The sequence below is a fragment of the Harpia harpyja genome, chromosome 1, assembly GCF_026419915.1.
Source record: "Harpia harpyja isolate bHarHar1 chromosome 1, bHarHar1 primary haplotype, whole genome shotgun sequence".
In the NCBI taxonomy this organism is placed as follows: domain Eukaryota; kingdom Metazoa; phylum Chordata; class Aves; order Accipitriformes; family Accipitridae; genus Harpia; species Harpia harpyja.
The window spans coordinates 81,278,473-81,298,897 of record NC_068940.1 but is presented as its reverse complement, the minus strand read 5'-3'; the positions used below and the strand labels follow the sequence as shown (position 1 = coordinate 81,298,897).

General features: G+C 43.8%; 1 protein-coding gene across 7 annotated transcripts in view; it reads left to right on the top strand.

The window, feature by feature from the left end:
• The window catches only part of DYNC1I1 (dynein cytoplasmic 1 intermediate chain 1), a 199,740-nt gene that overhangs the window by 104,240 nt on the left and 75,075 nt on the right, over positions 1–20,425 (top strand). For all 7 annotated transcript variants that reach the window (XM_052801851.1, XM_052801870.1, XM_052801841.1 and 4 more), the window contains 3 exons: positions 5,474–5,563; positions 14,458–14,620; positions 15,793–15,892. In XM_052801851.1, coding sequence (XP_052657811.1) covers positions 5,474–5,563; positions 14,458–14,620; positions 15,793–15,892 — 353 coding nt within the window. The remainder of the gene's footprint in view (positions 1–5,473; positions 5,564–14,457; positions 14,621–15,792; positions 15,893–20,425) is intronic.

Here is a 20,425-nt window from a genome sequence, read left to right as displayed (position 1 = left end):
ACCAACAAAGAAAATGTTGACCCAAGCAAAACAGTATTCATCTCAAGAATTAAAACCCTAAGCCAGTGTCATGTGCAGTCCTCTCAGATGTAATTATTGTATTCTAGTTTGTCCTGAATGTGCCTGGTATGTTTTTATATGCTGTAAAAATAAATACAGTGATTTAAAACCCTGCAAAGTCCAAGTAGGTAATAAATAGTTCAGCTCTGTAGAAATGCAGGGTCTGACTTTCTGAGATCATCTGTGCTCTCTGTGAACATTTGATCCAATTCAACACATCTGGGCATTTCTTCTGCAGGTGCCAGGGAGTTAGCCATGTGTTTACAGGGCTTTCCCCTCCGTTTACTGCGATTGCAAAGTGGTGATCTATCCTTGTGGAGGCTAAGGCAAAGGCCAGGCATAGAGCAGGCTCATTGGAGCTAGTAGTTGAGCAACACTCGAAAATTAGTAGTTTACACACAGATTAAACAAAACCAGGTTTGTAGGAAGAAGTCATACTTTTTTATTAGAGCAGCTTCTATAGTTGGAAAAAACAGGCAAGCTTTTAGACAAGACCACTTCTGGTCTGGAACAGAAGCAGGAGTGTTCAAAGCTAAGTACAAGCTGGGAACAATTGCTCTGCTTTTACTTCATCATGTTAAACAAAGCACTGTTAGGACTGATCGGCCACCTCCCAGAGCCTGGAGAGTCATCAAGCTTTGAGTTAAGAAGAAACGGTATTTGGTCCTGCTATGTCAGTCTATAGTAATCCCACATAAGGCTCCACCAGCTTCAGCAGACAAACATCTTTAACCTAAGCATTTAATGATCATTTCCATTGAGGAATTGTTTGTTTACAGTAAAAGGCAGGGTGGCCTTAGTGGGAAGGACTCTAGGCTGAAACTCTGAAGCCAACCCTCTATTCTTCACTCAGCTGCTGGTCTACCGAGTGATCTACAGTGAGTGGGTCTATCTGTGAGCTTCTGCGTGGTAAATGGGCATAACAAAACTGGCCTCCTTGCAAAGTCCTTTGAGAGCTACAAAGGAGAAGTGTTACACAGCAGCTATACACTTCTTCATTACTAGCTCTTTTTCATGTGGTTCCTTTAATAGACATTTGGGTTCTGATTTAGATCTTCTGAACAGGGTGTAACACTACTGGTGTTAGTAACAACTCTGTGTTTGCCAAATGTGACTAGAACACTCCTACATCTGTGATGTAAGCGGTTAAAAAGTTACTTCTTTAAACTTCCCGATGTCAGATGTGCTCTTAAATAGGGAAAGGCTATCTGTGTTCAGAAACTACAGGATTGTCTTCATCTCTCTGGACAATTACTGCAATGGCACATCCAATCTGAGCAGGCACATGTGGAAACAAATAACCCTGTAGACACTCACAGATTCTCCAATAAATGTACCATAAATGTTATCTTTTTCACACTCAAGTAAAACACAGGAAAATTAATGCCAAAGCACTTCCCATTATTCTGTAATGTATGTGTATGTGCACAGTCAAATGTACAAATGCATAACCATACTTAGGCACAACAGCAAATGTATGTGCTATGAAAATGTGTAAGTATGCATACATTGACATTAAATAGCGTGCAATAGCAAAAAAAAAAATATAGCAAATAAACATTCAGGTTGCAAAGCCAAGCAACATTGGCTATTCCAGAATGCAGGTTTCCTGGGCATCCTTAATTAGCCCTTTTTAATATGTATGATGATACAGTTTTAATTACATGATAACATATAGGGTTTTTTTTCTGTAATGGATTCTTGTTTCAGTCAGTCAATGGGGAGGCAGTTTTTTAACCCTTCTGGTTTTTATCTTCTTCTATTCAGTGCTCTGGCCTCAGATCTCATGTTAATGCACGTGGTCTAAGTGTTACACTGAACACAGAAAAGATTAATCCCCTTCCAAGCTTTTGTTTCTCTGTTGCTCCCATGACAGCATCTTAATATGCCCCAAATCCTGATGAACGTATCTCTGCAACACATCTGTGCAGGCTGAGAATACTATTATCTTCACAATATTATTGCCATCATGCAAAAGCACTGAAGCACAGGAGGAGAAAGGACAAAAACATCAGAATGATAACTTTCAGTGAAAGCTGAGAGAGAGAGATGTGGGAGCTTTCGCATGCGTAGTGTTTCCCTAGCACTTTCTCCACTCAAAGCCCAGGGCCAGTTGACTTCAGCTCTCAGCACTTCTGCATTTCAGGCCCCAGGTGTCTCTTGTTGAGCACCCAGAAAATGAGGCCAAGCACTCAAGAGGGAGGAAATTCCAGAATGATGTCATCATTCCCTACACGTGGGGAGGGGGAAGGAGCTAATCGTGCCCAGGCAATCCAAATTCTGGCATTTGCTAACATTTTAGCATTTGGCTCACAACCCTATCATTCTTTTAGCTGAGTCTTTCTGTGTATGTGTATACATTTCTCTGTAAATAAATAAGGACATCTCAACTGTGTCTTATCTGCTAAAAACTCTTGCAGCACCTTCTCAGTAAAACTAATTTATTCATGTTTGTGCCCTTGGAAAAAGGCATGGCATGTGTTGTAATAACCTTTACTTATTTTTCCTGCTGCAGTTAAATCTAGAGAAATCTAGGGAAACTTGATTTTGATTGTTCCCAGAAGAGGAAGGAAGGGAAGTGAAGAAGATCTACCTTAATAGGTGCTGAAGTATCAATACATCCCCCTGCTCCAGCTGTGCCTCAGCCATTCATTCCTACTCTGCTTTAGAAGCAGGAATGGGCTATAAGCAGGCAAACAATTTGACACCCCAAATCAGAGGGATCGAGGACTTCTAGGGGACAGGGATAAATTTGCTTCACTTCAGTCTGAAAACCCACTACTAAATCTCAAATTCTACATTTGCTACATCGTCCCTACCCATTACCAAATTACAAGTGAGGCATTAAAAAGCATAGCATGCTGCCTTAAAAATCCCAAGATTTTCAATTAAATATTGGTTTATGTTTTGTTTGCTGCCTGCAAGTTTTCTCAAAGCCTTCCCTTTCTGAAACTTCCCTGCACAAGCTGACAGGTTGGAAACAGGTTAAAAATGGAAGCTGAAATCCATATGTAAACAGCTGGCTCCAAGAGCTGGTGCTCTAGGGAACGAAAACTTGTAATGCAAGACTCACAAAACTCTTGTGGGAGTTGGCTTCATTAGGTATCTACCATAAGCGTGTCTGTGTGCATATATCTGTACACCATTGCGATCCTATCTGTGTGTGCATATGTACCTGAGGTTAGCAGAGTATTCACTCCCTGCTGCGCCCGTCACTCCTCTCTCTTCTCACACTTCTCATCTGTTCTTTGAAACTGGGTGTGCGTCTCTCCTTCATACATCCCCATCTCCGCTAGTGCCGCAGACTGGTGGCAGAAGGACCTTTTTTTACCCCTCCTGTGTGTGTACAGCAGGAGAGCTTTTCTCTGCTGACTGCATCAGATATTATCTGTCTTTCAGCCAGTGGACACAGCAATGTATTTACCCTGCCAAACTGAAACGCCCTGGCTTGCTCTCTAAAAGCTTTTCTCTATGGCCCTTCTATATAGGGTACCTAGAGAAACATAATTGTCAAGTGAGGCATCAAAAGGAGGCATCGTGAATACCCTACCTTTTCCCCACTCCAAGCTTCATGGTCTGAAAAATCCCTGATAAAGGGGTGGCATTCATTAGTAGTGCTTTTAATTCTGGAAATGCCTCCCCATCCATACTGGATTCCTCCTCCCTTCCCAGCCTGGGGAGCACATGGTTATCCCTCCTCCCTGACGGCTGGGGAGCTGAGCTTTCCTCTTCTCCTTGCTGCAGTCGCTAGCAGTAGGGGGAGCGATGGCAGATCTTATGCCAAGATTTCCTCGTTTTCCCAAGAGGGAGAAGCATATCTTGCCCATGCTGAGACACTTCCTTACGGTACATGACTAAGCCATGCTCTCCAGCCAAGATGTCAGCTAGCAACCTGCGCTCTGTGGGCTTCTGGGGGGAGAAGTCCTAGAGTAGGCAACATGGTGGGAATACTATGGTGCCTATTATGTTACTGAAAACAAAATACAGCTGCGTGTTACTGTTAGCTGAATGCAACCTGTCAGCACCAACATCTCCCCAGGAAGCCAGGACTGATTGCAGCCAACCTTCGCAGGAGAAGGTGCCAGTAGCTGAGCAGTTGGAGAAGCATGACATGTTGCCTCCTGCCTGCTTCCAGGCCGTGTTAAGGCGGCAGTGTTAAATCAGGGAGTGTGCCTGGAAAAGCACCATGTCACAAGAAACTGTGTGGTGACAGGCAGATTGCTCAGAATGCCCTGAAGGAACTGCAGCGGTTTTGCTGGTGGCCGAATGCCCCAGTTCTGGGACAACATGCATTCTCTCATGTGACGGACTGACCCAGGATGCCAGTGGTGCTTGCTATGTCTTGATGGTACGTCAAGCTCCAGAATCACTCCAGAATAATTCCTCCAAAGCCCACAGATTTGCTCATCCTAACTGTTAATTACTGTAACTCACTCTTTTAGGACCAGGTCTATTTTCAGTCTTTGTAGTTCACTGAATCTAGAAGGCTGAGCATCCCTACCCTCTCATGAGTGTGAGTGGGTTGGGTGCCGGCCCTGGGCACTGGAGAATGAATCATGTTGCTGTAGCTGGGAAGAAGTAATGAGGGTTAGGTAGGCTTTGAGCCATTTTGGTGCATCACTGTCTCTCCAGCTCTGCTGTATTATATTTTGGTCTGGACAATTGGAACCCTTGTAAGTTCAGACGGACATCAAGGAAAGGAATGAATGGTTTGCCCTCCTGAATAAAATGAGAACATGTGAATGTGGGAAGAGAGGGGAAGAGGGAGAGGCATTTGCATAGGTCAGGAAAGGTCATTAAAACATCTGGCAGTAGTAACTGACATGTGTCAAATTTTAGTGTTCATTAAATTTGTATTAATGCAAGAATGGTTCTTAAGCTCCAAATGCCACTATTGGTTGCCATGTTCCCCCAGTTGATGGTGATGACTTTTCAGAACTGTACCATGCTTGTTTGCTTGCTAGTGGCATCTGACCTGAGGTCAGATTTCTATTTAACCCCTTCCTGTAGGTCAAAAGACAAATTAATCTGGTGAGAATTGAATTGGAAATGAGGTGCCTGGATAGCAGGTGTCCCAACCGTAGAATAGCTGCCAGGCTGAAACATGTTTGCATCTGTTCTTATACCATCCAAGAAGTCATCTCCGAGGTCAGGGAGATATTCAGCCGACATCCGAGATGGGAAGTTGCCACAGGGAGCGCAAGTGGCAGGTGCCCTGTGTTAGCAGATTATCTTGCAGTCTGGGGGGAAGCGTCTGAGAGTGTCACTCTGAGTATAAATGTAGACATTTCCATTTATTGTGCACTTTGCTTTACCTGTGTTTACTACCAGTTTATAATTGTAAAGAAGATACACAATTTCCATCTCCCTTAAAGAGGAGACTCTCACAAATCTTTTTCTTCCTTTTTTTTAGAGGATGAAGATGATGAAGAGATGGTGGAGCCAAAAGCACAGGATGACTTGGAGACGGAAAATCAAGACCAGAAGCAGGAAGTGAAAGAAGGTACTTTAAAAAATGAAAAGGATTTTGTTACAGCTTTAAAGGACTGTATCCTGCAAGTAGTTATTCTCATAGGTAGTCTCCATGACTGAGAACACTGCGAAATCGAAACAGTCACCAGTTTTATTGATTCAAAACCATATGAGTGGCATAAAAGCAGAAAATTGTATCCAAGTGACCCAGCTGGTAGGTCTGAGAAGCTTGTGAAAGGCACAAAACTTTGGCTGTTTAGAAGAAGCTACGTGTCCTTATAATTTGGGAACAAAGTAGAGATTTTTGGATTCCAGGACTGGTGCTTACTTGTCATCTGGCTCAAATAGCTTGCTTACATGAAAGATTTAAAATGCAAATGCCAGGCATTCCAGCAGCCCCATAAAGAAGTTGGTTGGTCTTCAAAGGTACTTAGAGTCCATAACTGCCTGCCTGCTTGAGAGGGGCAAATTTAAACCTAGTGGTGGTCAGGAATCCTCCAACAGAAAACCATTTCGCTGGAAAATGTTGACTGTCAAAATTTTTTGTAGGAGCTGCCCCCAAGGAACTTAAGGCCAAAGCTGAAGCCAGGCAGGTCCAGCCCTTCTATCAATTTCTCTGGACTGAAACACTCTCCAGGGTTACAAGAGACAATAATTCAGGTTACTACTTCTTTCTGGTGCAGACAAGAGACACGTGTCAAAGTGGTGCGTATCAGCACTGGGCACAGTAGATATGCTGGGTGTCTCTTGTTTACTTCTCTTGGACCTGTTCTAGCTTTCATAATGAGAAGAGGGATGTGAAATTTGGTCTTCCTCATCTGGGAATTTACTAGAGTATTGGCTATTCTGGTATGTCGCCTTGAACAGTCAAAGCTTACCCCTGTGTGGAGTGGGGGAAAATTGCTAAAATATCAGCAGCTCCAGTGTGAGAGGAAATGAGTTTCTTCTCCAGCATTTCTTAGCTCTGTATTGTCAGGACTGTTCACAACACTGTTTACCCTCTTGAAAGGTAACTTACTTCCTCAGGTAGGGCCTAAGTCGCTTCATGCTATGGTGATCATCATCAGGATGATTCTGTGATCTTGGCTTTGTTTTTCACAAGATAATCTCACTATGGGAAAAATATGGAGTCATTTTACAGAGAAGCCCATGAAATGTTTAACTGAGAGTATAGCAGTGGATGCTCCTTTCTCATCCAAGGGAGCCTGGCAAGATTTACATCAGTGTCCAAAAAAACTGAGTCTGGTGTATAGTGCCCACAGGCACTATCCTCACACACTGAAGTGAGTTGCAGTACTAGCCATGCTGTTTTGATTGTACATTGATATTTCTTTCCTCTTACGAGCATCATAGAAATCACCCATACCATAAATCCTGCTGTGTCCATTGCTCGTTAGCTCCTTGTAGAAACATGGAGGGGGGAATTCACTCCTTCCACTTCTCATCCTCCTGCTTCTCCCACTGCCCCCAGCCACCGCTGCCATGGGTGGAGGGGAGCAGCGGGAGCAGCCGTGACAGGAGGAACAGGAGTCACACAAGAGTCTGCAAAGGCAGAACTGAAGACATGCGCAAGAAACATGGCAACACAGGAAAAATTACTTTTTCCTGAAAATTACCCTTCCTCCCAAACCTGTGGGGTCAACTCACATATGGGGTCTAGCAGTTACTGGACCTAACACAGTATCTCTTTTACTGATGACGACAGGAAGCCGTAAAAAACAGTATCACTGCACGCAGTGCATAAGCACTGTCCTGAGTTGCTGAATGTCCCTCTAGTATTCAGCTTACAGCTGATCCCATCCCCATACCTCGGGAGAAAGCACAAACTCCTGCATGAAGAGAAGAAAAAATCTAAATACATTCCTGAACTGATTTCTTTCACTTTTTTGCGGGCTTTGAAGTTAGCCTTTTATGTACTTTGCTGACCAAGCACCACTGCCAACATCTTTTATTTCTTTTTGTTCTTTAGTCTCGGGGCAGTGCTCCCCTTCCCTGCCTAGCAGACCCCCCAGGAATGGTAGATCAACTGGGCTTGTTTAGCACTAGTCTCAGACACACAAACTGCAGGCTGTAAAAGCAAGGCACAGCTTGTTTTAGCAGAACCGGCTTTGTGAGGTGCTAACACTTGACTGGGTTCAAGGAAAAAGAAAACATGCCCATTGCCTGATAGAAAGTGAACTTGACCTGCAGTATGTGTTGCAATGGATAAAATAGTGACGTGCTGATGACTGGCATTAAATGCTATGAATCAAATGAAGCAGTTGTCCCCAGATTGGCAGGGAATGGAGTCCCATTTTTTAGCGTTTGGTGTTGCTCTCTCCCTGTTGGCTTCAGCCCTTTTGCCAACAAAATCCCGTTTTCCTCTCTGTTGTAATCACCCTTCTCATGTTCTGAGCAACATTCAGAGTTTGAAGTCATCGTTTGTGTTTCATGGAAGTGATTAAAACCATGTTACAAGTCAAACAGGAGTTTAGAAGAACATTTCCTGTCGGTGCTGCACTCTGTGTGCCTACTCAGAATTAATAGCTTTTCTGCAAATTAGCACATAATGGGTTAAAAGCATGTTTATGTTGGCATTAAGTACTCTGGCTTCTTTTTCTCTGCAAGGCAAGACAATATTTTGCAAACTTTTTAAAGAATCTCTAATAGATATTATAGTGGCGCCATTCACACTGCTATATAGTAGTTAAGGCTGTGTCAGCACTTCCATTATGAATCCTGTTTTTCAGGGATTTATAACCCAGCCGTAAAAATTTGCTCTGGGCTGAAATTTGGTTTCAGCTCAGGGAGCACATTTTTTAACAGATTAAAAAAAATCAGCATGGCCTTTTTTGAGTTATAGGAGTGTAAGAAAAAAAACCATGGGAGAGAGAAGTGTGGGGAGAGAAAGGCAGACATTTTTTTCATGAATATAACTCAAAAATAGGTCAGGATGAAAAATAAAGCTTGGATCCAGTCTGTTCAGTCTCCCTCTCCCCAAGCCAACAGGACAGGAGTGCTCTATTTTTATAATGGTATTTTAAGAGGAAATGTGATTTTTTTTTTTCCCCTCTGTGGTTTATAGGTAGTCCAATTTAATTCTACAGACATTTATTGCATGCTTAATTTCCTCATCTTCCCCTCACACACCCCAGCGTTGCTCTGTGGGGTTTGGTGGCATTATTCAGCAGTCACGGCTGTTTGCAGGGTCTGACCGTAGTTCTGGACCTGTCTCAGCATCACCGTAAGGCACACAGTGCACCTGCAATAGGGCAGCCTGTCTGGCACAACACCCCTTGCAGCACTTCAATGCCATGGAGGTACTAAGGGCAGAGGAGCAGCTCGACATCCCCAAAGTGTTTCTGGAATGGGAGGTGAAGACCTGGCTTGTTGACCGTTTGAAGCATATGAAGCCTTGGGACCCCGCTGTGTTTCTTCCATGGGGCTGCCTGTTGTCACCCATGTCTCAGGTGCACGGTCGCCCCATCGTCCTTGGAAGAGCTGAGTGTGGGATACCTGCTGGTGAACTGGGCTGGACTCTGCCTGTTTCCAGCCTCTCCTGACCACGTAAACAAGAGACTGGTCCCAAACTGTGGCATCAAATGGGTTGGGGCTTTCCACCACCAGAGCGCTCTGGAGCTCCACCTAAGGTGCCTCTTTGTGTCGGTAGAAACCACAGGAACAGTGGGACAGGCTGGATCTTGAAAGTGGGCCTCAACCTGCGTTTATCTGAAGCCGTGGATATATCCACAGAAACTTGCATGAAAGGCTGTGGTGGGGGAGTCTGGGATCTGCAGCTTCAAAGTACTGCTGTGCCCCCCTCTTGCCCTGGCCCTGTGCATGGGGCCCGGGTGTCCGCGCAGCAGGCTGTGGTGGGGGAGATGCTTTAGCTCTCGCCAGCTCAGCCATCAGCATCGGAGGAGCAGGACAAGGTTGCCGTCTTTGCCCCTGTGATCTCTCTGAGGTTTGTAATAGCCTGTAACACCACGGTTTCACTGCCGCCAATGCCACAGTGAGCTCAGGTGTGCCAGCCCATCCCGATAGCCCAGCTGAGGTGTGCTCAGGGATGGTGCTCAGCACAGCCCCTGGAGAAGCACGATCAACAGGAACAGCCCTGCCTGGCTTCAAATTTAAGCCTCTGGACCCTGCTACTCCAGAACCAAAAAATGCCTAAATGCACCTCAAAATCTCCCTTTATAAGTTCAGCAATTATGCCATGCAGGGGCTTGCATCTTAAATCCAACACAACCAGGATATGACATGTATCGAACCATGATACAGCACATATCAAACCAGAATGTGGCATATATCAAGCCTGACATGAAAGTGAGAAGAACAAGAAAAACAAGAGGGTCGCAGGCTATCGGCAGACAAGGACTAAAAGCTGCTGAGAGCCACTTAGCACCTTGCGGTTCTGACGCTGAACATTTCTACCATCCTCGGTTGTCAGCACATCTACAGTTTACCTAGGTTTAAATACATGCTGAAAGAAATAATACAGCTCTTAGAAGGGTTTTACTAATCTCCTTCTGTCTCTCGTTATATCTCTGGGCTCATAACAAGGCTGCTTCCTGCTTTACTGTTTTTATTAGTTCCCCCTTTCCTTCATTCACTTACTCTTTCTGTTCTTTTTTTTCTTTTTTGCCTTTAATGGACTTCATTTCTTTTGTCAGGTTTTTACAATTGCTTAGGTTCCAGGAGAAAAATTTTATATTCTATTATACTTATTTAAATGTGGGTCTTTTTTCTGGTTTGGGTTTTTTTTTTTTAAATATCTTTTTGGCTTCTTTGGGAGAAGACTCGAATCCTGGTATTTAAATATTTGTGAATTTGATCCTGCACTGTTATCACAACTATTTATATTATATTTACTACAAACCTGCTTCTGCCAGATAAGAACAAGTCTGCAGCATTTTTTATCTTAGTGCCTAAAGATCCAAGGAAATGTTTTCATATCAAATTTTTTTTTCTGTTTTGTCCAAGGAAATTTGTGGACAAAGGACCTGATGTGAAATACGGTATTTCTGAGGATCACGTTAAATCACATGTGAAATAAAAAAAAATGCTCTTATTTTTCAGAAATAAGTGTTGAATAAATCTGTTGGATTTATGTCACATTCAATTTTTGTTACATATTGTAGACCTTTTTGCTCATGCACAAGTGTGCAATGTCTTTCATTACGGATATACCCTGCATTTTCTTCCCCTGTGGTGTCCTCCATGCATATATAACTGCACAGTATTTTAATTTTAAATGTAAATTCCATTTTATTTTGTACAGTGTTATACATTAATATGAGTACAGGGCTTCTTCGATACACGCAGTTGACCTCATAACCCCAGAGCCACCCAGACAGCACTGTGCTTGTGGGTGCTTGATCCCACCGATGTTTCAGTGGGTCCACGGACAGATGGGATGCCCAGTAGCCCTGTGTAGGCGGAACATGGTGGCTGCACCACGGCTCCTCTCGCCATGAGCTGTGTGGGGCCAGGGGTGGGCTCAGATCCTCCAGGTAGGAAGCAGAGCACAGGCACAATAGTTCGTTACGAAGCCACAGTATAGAAACAAGAGCAAAGTATAGGTCTGCCTTTGCAGGAGCTTTCATTGCACTCCAGGCAATAAGCACGTAACTTTTAGCACTGGTAAGCTAAGCATCGCAGTAGGCTTTGTTAGACACGGAAGGTTAGATGTGGTTTGTTTGGTTTTTACGCCAGGGAGAGCAGATACTTGAAGGCAAATGCTGTATTCTTACAGGGAATTTCTGAAGATACTGTCACATCACATAGGTCTCTGTGACAAAACAAAACAAAAAATACTTTGATCAGCTACTTATGTTTCTCAGAGTTTTCCTTGAAGAGAGTCTGTGTCTCTTGAAAGCTTAGATCAAAGTAACTGTAAGCTCCCAGATAGGAAGAAAAATTGCAGAAAATTACATAGATTCTTTTTATTTTATTTGAGGTAATGGACAGACAGGGAGAAGGAACAAGGGGAAAATGGAAGTGGCTCTGAGAAAGAAATGGTTAGAAAATCTTCATATTTGAAAGAACAAGCCTGTCTGTTTTGGCTTTTTTGCTTATACTTCATGTATTTGCAGTAGTTACAGCAATGTTTTACACTGGAAAAAGTAATGATGTTAACATTCTTGTAAGAAGAGATTGCCTCAAATAAAACTTCAGAGGAAGCCGAATGAAAGAAGAAAATAAGGTTAAAATATGAAGCTTAATATCACCAGGGGGCATCTGGTGTGTCAGTCAGATGAATGAGGTAAGCTGATTTATGCCCTACAAACTTTAGCCAAGGTGTTTCTGATGCCGAAGAGGGTTTAATAGACTGCTGGCCTCCCACAGATCATTGCTAACTGCAAGGGAGATTTTGCTGAGGTAGAACTGCAATCATGTGTGTCTCCATTGCTTGTGAACACTCCACAGCTCCCAAGCTGTTTGTTTATTTTTTGCCTTTTTTCCTTTCTGTTGATTTTTGGTTGTTTTTTCTTTGCCAGTTATAGTCGGCAAATGGCCGAGTAATAAATTTATATTTCCAAGCTGTAGAGAGGATGTGATTTAGCAAATAATTTTTACCATTTGGAGCAGTTTAAAATTAGTTTTCCAGTTGCATTTGCACTTATTTTCTCCCCTTTTATGCCATTTTGCTGCATTGTCATGCTTGTTGTCTTTGATTCTCGGAAAGCGATGCTTTAGTGGTGACAGTGGGATATTGCCTCATTACAGGCCTCCTTGCCAGATGAGTTCCCTTAGTGCCAATTGCTGTTCAGCAGTGGATGCTGCAGTAGGTCAACCTGTACTTTTTACTAGTCATTCTTTTTCTCACATGCATTGCTTCTGTCTAAAGCACTTAGAGGTAAATTGTGCTCCCGCCTTGGTAATTGTCACTCTGCTACTCAGGGGGACCGTGCAGGGGGACGCAGATATTCTCTGGATGTGTGGAGCTCCACAGGGACCACTAACCTGGTGGTAGGAGGCATAAGGCCAAGGCCATAGGAGATCATCAAAGGCTAAAGTTTCCAACTTCTTAGCTGCTTTGTCTCCTGAGGGCCAAATTGCTCCTCCACCTTTTGCATTTTTCCTACCCTCTGTATTTAGCCCAGGTGTAGTGCAGAGATTTTGTCTTTCAGAGCTAACACTTTGACCAGTTGAGGCAAACCTAAGTGTGGTGATAACAGCCTCTCCCAACCACAGGGAGTGCTCTGAAAGCAAGTACACTGAAAAATGGGGGAGCTTAGTACAACATTAATGCAGACCATGTCACTATTCCTGCCTGCTGTTGCGCCTTTCAATCCGTCCTTGCCCCTGGGGCTGGTGGTGGCGTCGTACTTGGGCACCAGAGCTCACGAATCTAGTGCGAACCATGGGAAAAATCAGGTGGCGAGCAAGGGCTACATCTCCCTGATAACTGAAAGAAGCTGTGTGGCATGGCACACACACACGAAAATAATTTCGAACTGCAACTTTAAACTTTGTCACTCATTGTTTCATTAAACATTAAGATATGTATGACTGGGAGTTAAACTTTAATGTATACTGGGTGCTCGCTGAGGCACCGTGCTGAATTATCTTTTTTGGTTGCTGGTGGTTTAAGCCAATATGGCCTAGGGAGACTGCAAGGGCATTTTCACAAGTAAACACCTCAGATCTGTAGTGTAAAGCCAAATGCAGGAGACCTTTGATTGCCAGTTAACTCTTAAGTATGAGTCTCTGTAATTCTGCAGTAAATCTGTTTATGATATGTTGTTTGTGTACCAAATTATAAATTTGGAACAAAATTCTCTGTTAGCATAATTCCTGTGATGTCAACAGAGCTTTTCACGCTGGAAATTTAAGCTAGTTGCAAGGTTGGTTTGGCATAACTATGAAGATACTAACGGCATTTTTTGAAATACAAGTAATTCTGAAATATAACTAAAATGATGGTTTAAAAGCACATGTGGGCAATGGCATAATTGACATACAACATTGACACAATATCAATACAACCCTGCTAGTGTAATTGAGAACAGAATTTTGCACTGTAGCAATAGCAGCATCCCAATTTCCTTTCCCTCTGATGTTTGAGTTGGAATTTACCAACAAGTCATTAAACTGATGGAGACATAGCATTGGTGCATCCTGCAAAGATAGTATTTTTCAAATGAAGGGCCATACTGGAAATACTGGCTTGGTAGTAAAGATTTAGCATCTCTGTGTATGTGTAAAAAAGTCCCCCATCTCGGGGGACCAGGCTATCCTGACCGGTGCCTGAGACAGTTCCTACCCCCTCCCAGGCCAGCTTTGGCCACAGCTCAGTGATGTTTGTTGCTCTGGCTCTTAGGATTCCCCTGAAAGGAAAAAAACTGCCTTAAAGAAACTGGTGTTTGGTGGGTTGCTTTTGATTTTGCTGCCTCAGAGAAGATCTTTGGTTATTTACTTCATTGCTTCACAAAAGCTCTAAGGCAAAGACAGACTTTATCAGTGACACCAAGGAGAAATGGGAAGAAGTGAAGGGAGAGATTATGTGAGCTCTTTTAATACAAAGAACTGTAGTATAAGTTAAGAAGATTATTTTATCTTTGGCTCCTCTGACAGGTCCCTTGTTACATAAGTGTTCTGCTTTTTCAAGTTAGGTGTTGCCTAAATGTCAGTCACAGCCATTTCCTGAAATAAGAACACTGAGTTTATTTAATTTGGGGTGTTTAAGTATTTTCCATTTCAGAATAATAAATATATAAGTTACAGGATTTCTTCTATGTAAATGCTACATTCTGGGAATACACAGGAGTATCTTTAGATATACTAAAAAATTCTTAGTTATGATTTTAAGAGCAAAGCTTTGATTTTTGTCCTGACATTGCTACGGCAAGCTTTCATGTCAAAAGAAGCCACTGAAGATGTTGATTCATTGGGAAAGAGGTGAAATGTCATACTCCTAACTACATCTTTTCATTTTCCAAGCTCCTCCTAGAGAACTGACAGAAGAAGAAAAACAGCAAGTTCTCCATTCAGAAGAATTCCTGATATTTTTTGACCGGACAATACGTGTAATTGAGCGAGCTTTGGCTGAAGATTCAGACATCTTCTTTGACTACAGTGGCAGAGATGTAGAAGAGAAAGATGGGTCAGTTTGGGGTTTTTTTGCTTTTGTAAAATAAGCTTTATAAAAAGAATTCCAATGCCAGGAAGCCTTAATTTTAAAACTAAATTCAACATTTTTATAGTTAAGAAAAGGTTAAAATCTCTCTGTGAAGGCTTGGGTCACTTTGTTAGCCAAAATTATTTTGTAAAATTGCTTCATGCTTTATTGCTCTGGGGTTTTTTCCCTTGACGTATTATTCAGGTGTTTTAATTTTTTGTTTCATCTTTGGGGTGAAATTTCAAATTCTGAAAAAATAATTGAAATACATAAATGTGTGTATGCACATGTATATGTAGATATGCATGTATACATTCCAGTGATGTATGTCTGTGTGCTTATATTATGATATTTTTACAAATTCAAATTACTGTTGTTTATATTCTACTACTGCCTCGGGTCTGTAATGGATCCCACTGTACTATGCATTCTGTAGATTAAAATTATGATCTCCCAAAGTGTTCGCAATCTAAACGCATAAGACGAGAGGTGACAGGTTGTGTATTCAGCAATTGATAGGGGAGTAGAAGCAGCAAAACTTGTTAGTAGGAGAGGAAGTATTTAGGTTTCAACAGCTGCATATCTGTTGAAGCCTCATGGCAAATCAGTAGCTGTGTCGCACTGAAGTTACTTACTGGAGGTTGCTCTAGACCATCACCCCTGTGAACCGGCTAAATGCATCAGTGTGGCAGCGTTGGACCAGTACTGAGCTTCAGCCCATCCTAATGGTGCCAGGAGGCATCTGCCCTCTCCATTGCTGGGAAGAGATGCTGTACCTTTAAGATTTCAGGAGTCAAAAATGAGAGGTATTTGGTTATAGCTTGGAGGTGAAGATTCAGAAAATGGGGAGCTGAATGCCAGGGCCAGGTTCAGACCTGAGAGACAAAGGTGGCAGAGGTGGCCCAGGGTGACCCAGAAGAGTCAGAAAGGCAGTGGGAAATAAAGAAATGTGGTTTTGTGAAACAGATGTAAGATTTGTTCCTTGGTGCAGATTCATTATCAGCAAGACAGTCAGTGAGAGCAACTAAATCAAGGTGGCAGGCTTCCCCAGGCTGGGCAGGGATTTGAGAAGAAGTAGTCAGAAACTTTTGCATTGCTTTTCACAGCATTTGAACCCTGGTACTTCAAAACCTGTTACTTTGTTTGAATTCACACAGAGATGTTCAAGCAGGAGCCAACCTTTCCTTTAACCGTCAATTTTATGATGAACACTGGTCAAAGCATCGTGTTGTCACCTGTATGGATTGGTCTCTTCAGGTAAGATGTGAAGCCGGGAGATATGTTTCCACATCCCTTCCAACTTCGCCCTAAAAAAATTACGGCCAGCTGCAAAGCATTGTCATAGTGCAAAATAAAACTGACGATAGAGCTGCTTAAGCTTCCCAAAACCAATACAGCCGCATCAGCAAAGCACAGAAACCAGCTTAATTAGTTACTCCATTGGAGAGCTGGGATTAATGCACGCACACATCAGCACAGGTCCTGTCTAATTCATTCGATCCCAGCTTCGCTCCAGCCCCTCTCATCCTCCCTGCTCCATCCCTTTTAGCCTGTTCCTAGGTTCCAGCCTGGAGCAAAGCAGCTGGTTTCCCTGGGGAGGAAACCAGGGAGACCCTGCTCCAAGGTCCCCAATACAGATATAACAGAACTGCTCCAGGAGGACATAGACTTGAAAAATGCAAACACAAGCCAGTCTGCCTAGTTGGCTCCAAACCCAGTCTCAGGCATGCCTTGGTGTGTCCAGAGCCCTGATGCAGTCTGGTGTGGGTGGCAAAGATGCTATAGATGTAGCTCAGCCCAGTGCTAAGAATAAGCTTTGCTTAGCCTAATCTTAGAAGTAGCTGCTCTTTCTGCACCATGTTAGATGTGCATGTGGACACAGCATGATGTGTTTAAGGCCAAGTACGTAAAGCGTGCGTGCGGGCTGGAGAAAGGCAGTGGATAAGGAGCACAGTAACTCTCACATCCTTCCTTCTCTCCTTCCCCTTGAAATGGCAGCAGGGCTGCTTCCATCCCTCCAGGTACTTCTCAGGTAAGGTGGCAGCTGACTGCACGGAGGATGTGGCAGGCAGCAGGGAGGAGAGGAGTTGGAGGGTCCCACCAAGCGTCACTGGTAGGCTGTGCTGGTCCGGCTCTCTGACCGGGTGTGGTGTACAACAGCCAGCTGCAGCGAGGATTCTTGTAATATCCAGCTTGCGCCCCGTGTGTGAAATGAAGGATTTATCCCTTTGCTTTCATACAAAATATCAGCTTAACAACAGGTATGCACTGGTGTGACGTGGGTGGCCTTTAAGCACATATGGATTTCCACAGAAATCAAATATAAGCCTGAGGAAACACTTATCTTAGGTTGTTCACTTGTTCAGGAGCTGGAAATTACATGGAATTCTTATCTGATATTTTCCTAACAGGCAGCTCTTACTGTATTCCCAGGGCAGCAAGAAAAAAAGCCGCCTCAGAAGAGCACTGCCAAATGTAATTGCTCAGCCCCTGGGGCTCTTAGGCATGTTCTGCTTCCCACCTCTTTGTTCCAGGGTGGCCCCTCCTGCCTTCCCCTCCGTTAACTCCTCACACTCAGCTCCCTGGCACCCCAGCGGGGGCTTCTCTGGCCCAGCGGCTTCTCTGTGCCGGGGGGGGGGGGGCTTCTGCACACCACCTTACGCTAGCTTGGGAGGAGGGATTTGCCCCCTCTTTTTCCTGCTTTGAGGTGTATCGTGCGGCAGGAGCCGGACAGAGGTATTTCACGAAACTGCCAGCTCCGATTCTCACCCATGCTCCAGGACATGGCAGTGTCCAGTATGCCAAAGGGTAACTTGAATAATCATGGGAACTGCAGAACACATATTGCTCAATTTTTCTGCGATAAAACTGTTGCTGCAAAACAGCCTGGAGGCAAATAGAAGCTTAATCAAACAAAGGACCTTGATGCATTGATTAAACAAGTTATTCTGTTCCCAGTTGCATGTAAAATACGGTCCCAAACACGTGGGATCATTCATACCATTAAAGCTAACCCACTAGCCCCTTGATTCTTTTGCAGAGCAAAGGGAAAATGGCTTAGATGCTTCATCAGGGATCTAAGGGAAAGGCCCAACAGACTGAATGTAAACATAGAGAGTGGGATTGCCTTGCTCTGTCCATGAGGATGAACCTTAGCTCATCTAAAGCCAAGAAAACCACAGTCTCAGGAATACTGCTGTGTCTCTCTTGATTCTCAGGCAGCAGCCTTGAATGCTGTTTCCCACAGCACCATTTCCACGTTGTTTTCAGTTGCAGTAACAGGACAGCTGGGCACCTGGTGAGGACTGAAATTCTGTAAATGCAAGTAGATTGAGTGAAGCAGTGAGTGTGTCATGGGTGGATTTAGGGTGCTGCACTTAGCTCTGTTTTTTTAAGAGTCAAAAAGCCTCATAATGGTGTTACCCAGCTAGGTATGACCCCAGCATCTGTGTAAACTTGAAACTGTATTTCCAGTCAGATGCATAAACTGTGATTGCCAAACCTACATATAGACCAGCAAGATTTGAGTCAGTGTTTGTTTATGGCCAGATGTGCTGCCAACCAGAACATGCTCGCTAAACTTTCCGGGAGTGTGAACCAACCCCAAAGTGCCTCTAAATTAGTGCTTCAGACCTGGTCCCGCGCCCTAGCTGGCTGCAGTCATGCCGGTGGAAGGGCTTGTCGCTTCTGCCTGCCAAGGTATCTGCCCCTTCGCAACTGCGGGCTCAGCTGTTTGCACGAATGGTACCTAACCTATTCAGCCAAAATGAGATGCCCTGGCAAGAGCCTACTGCGCATGCTGTTTACTTGGACCTGGGCCAATGTGCAATAAAAGGTTCAAAGGAGAAGCTGAGCTTTCTGTTCAGAAGTTGTTGTAATCTCTGTTGCGGGAGAGAGAGAGAAGAGGGGGATGAGATGGATGAGAGCAGTGGAGGGCAGGCTGGCACAGCTGTGTCCAGCGAGGTGGTGTTTCAGGTGTGGGATTTAACCACCCTCAGGTCTCCGTCAGTTCTCGAGGAGGGAGAAGAGGTGGTTGGTCTGCTGCATGCTCTAAATCCCACGCAAGTGATTTAGGTGCTTGTTTCGGAGGCACGCACAATCAAATCCAACAGGTGTTAAAACTCAGATTTATTCTTCAGTAGAAAGTTAGTTAGAACTCTGACAACATTTGTAAGCCACAGGCTCAATGATGGAAGGGGAATTAGTACTACACAGCCGACACTCACCTAACAGATGAGGGCTCTCCACCTGCAGGAGTTACCTAGGGCAGCGCCCCGACCCAAGGGGAGAGTCCCCGACTGCAGACCCGCTGCTCCAAGGAGGACTGGCTCAAAATGTCCTCCGGCGGGGCCCTGTTTATACCCTTGTCGAATCTGATCTGTGGTCGTTTTAATCCCTGTTGGCCAAAAGGTCACTTCCGTGTACCTGGCACATCTCCATTGGTCAGTTCAATTTTCAACCTGCGGCCTCTAGGGTTTGGGTTTTTTCTTCCTCTCCTCCCTGCCTGGAAAAGTTTCGTTTCCTGTTGGGGGGTGGAGGGGGTGTACTGCCACAGTGCTAAATTGCCCTTACAAGCTGTGCCAGCAGCCAGGGTCTGCCAGGTTGTAGGTACTACCCGGTCAGAGCTGCCCCAAAACGGGAAGGAGGCAGCTATGGTGGCCATGTGTCGTTCCTGGTTCTCCCACACGTGGGTCCAGGCTCATTTGGAACCATGAGCTTGAATAGAAAAATCATCAGCTCCATGATGTATTATCCATGGAAGTGTACACAAAGTGGGAAAGAACAGCTGCTGATGGCAAAAGTTATAGCTGTGCGCATTATTTCTTCCAAACGGATTTTGACAGCAGAGAGGTTCAAACCCCAATAATAATGATATAAAGGGTTGTGGGGGTTTTTTTATTGTTAAAATGCCTGGTGTGGACCAAATTCACAGCTCCCAATAGCACTATTGGCAGTTTCTTTGTCCCACTTCCTTTACATCTATCAGCTGCGCTGTTCCCCTATAAAGTGGTGAATGGTTTGGCAGGAATTTACCCGGGAAAGACAAAAAGTGACAATGATTTGCGGAGATCATTGAGAAATTTGGAGGGAAAGCATTCCTAGTTTACAAGAGGAGGGTGTCGGTCCTGTGGAGCTTGGGCTGCTGGCTCGTTGGGCTGCAGAAGCCACATGCTTTTCTCTGGACATGCCATAAGGTCTACTGCCTTACTTTGACTATTTAGAGGGAAGGACAGAGGCTACCAGAGGTGCCTAGTGTCAAACGTGGGAGTGGAGAACTGGGTGCTATTGTGTCGGTAGAAAATAATTGATGTTTTGTGGGCAAATTGTTACTTCTTATGGGGTTTTTAAACAATACAAGGTCATCAACATAATGTGAAAATCTTATTTTTCATATATGATATTATGTGTATGTGTGTGTATATATGTATAAACAGAGCAAATACATACATGTGTGTTGCATATCTACTGCTATACATCAGTGGATAATGGGTATACAAGAAAATATGGATCTGATTTTAGAGTGCTCATTGCATCAATCTTACTGAGTCAGTGGAATTTGAGGTCACCCTGTGCTTTACAAGATGACCTCAGCATCTTGCAAAATTGAGCTTCTGTGAAGAAAATGTTTTGTTTGCTATTTGAATTGTCAAGAAGAGCTTTCAAGTTGATTCTATGCATAAGTGAATAGGAAGAGTGCCTAATGAAATAAGAGAATAGTTTTCAGGGATGCTGAAAAAACTGTGAATTTCAGAATAAAAGCAAGTCAATGCTATGGTCATAGTGTTTTTA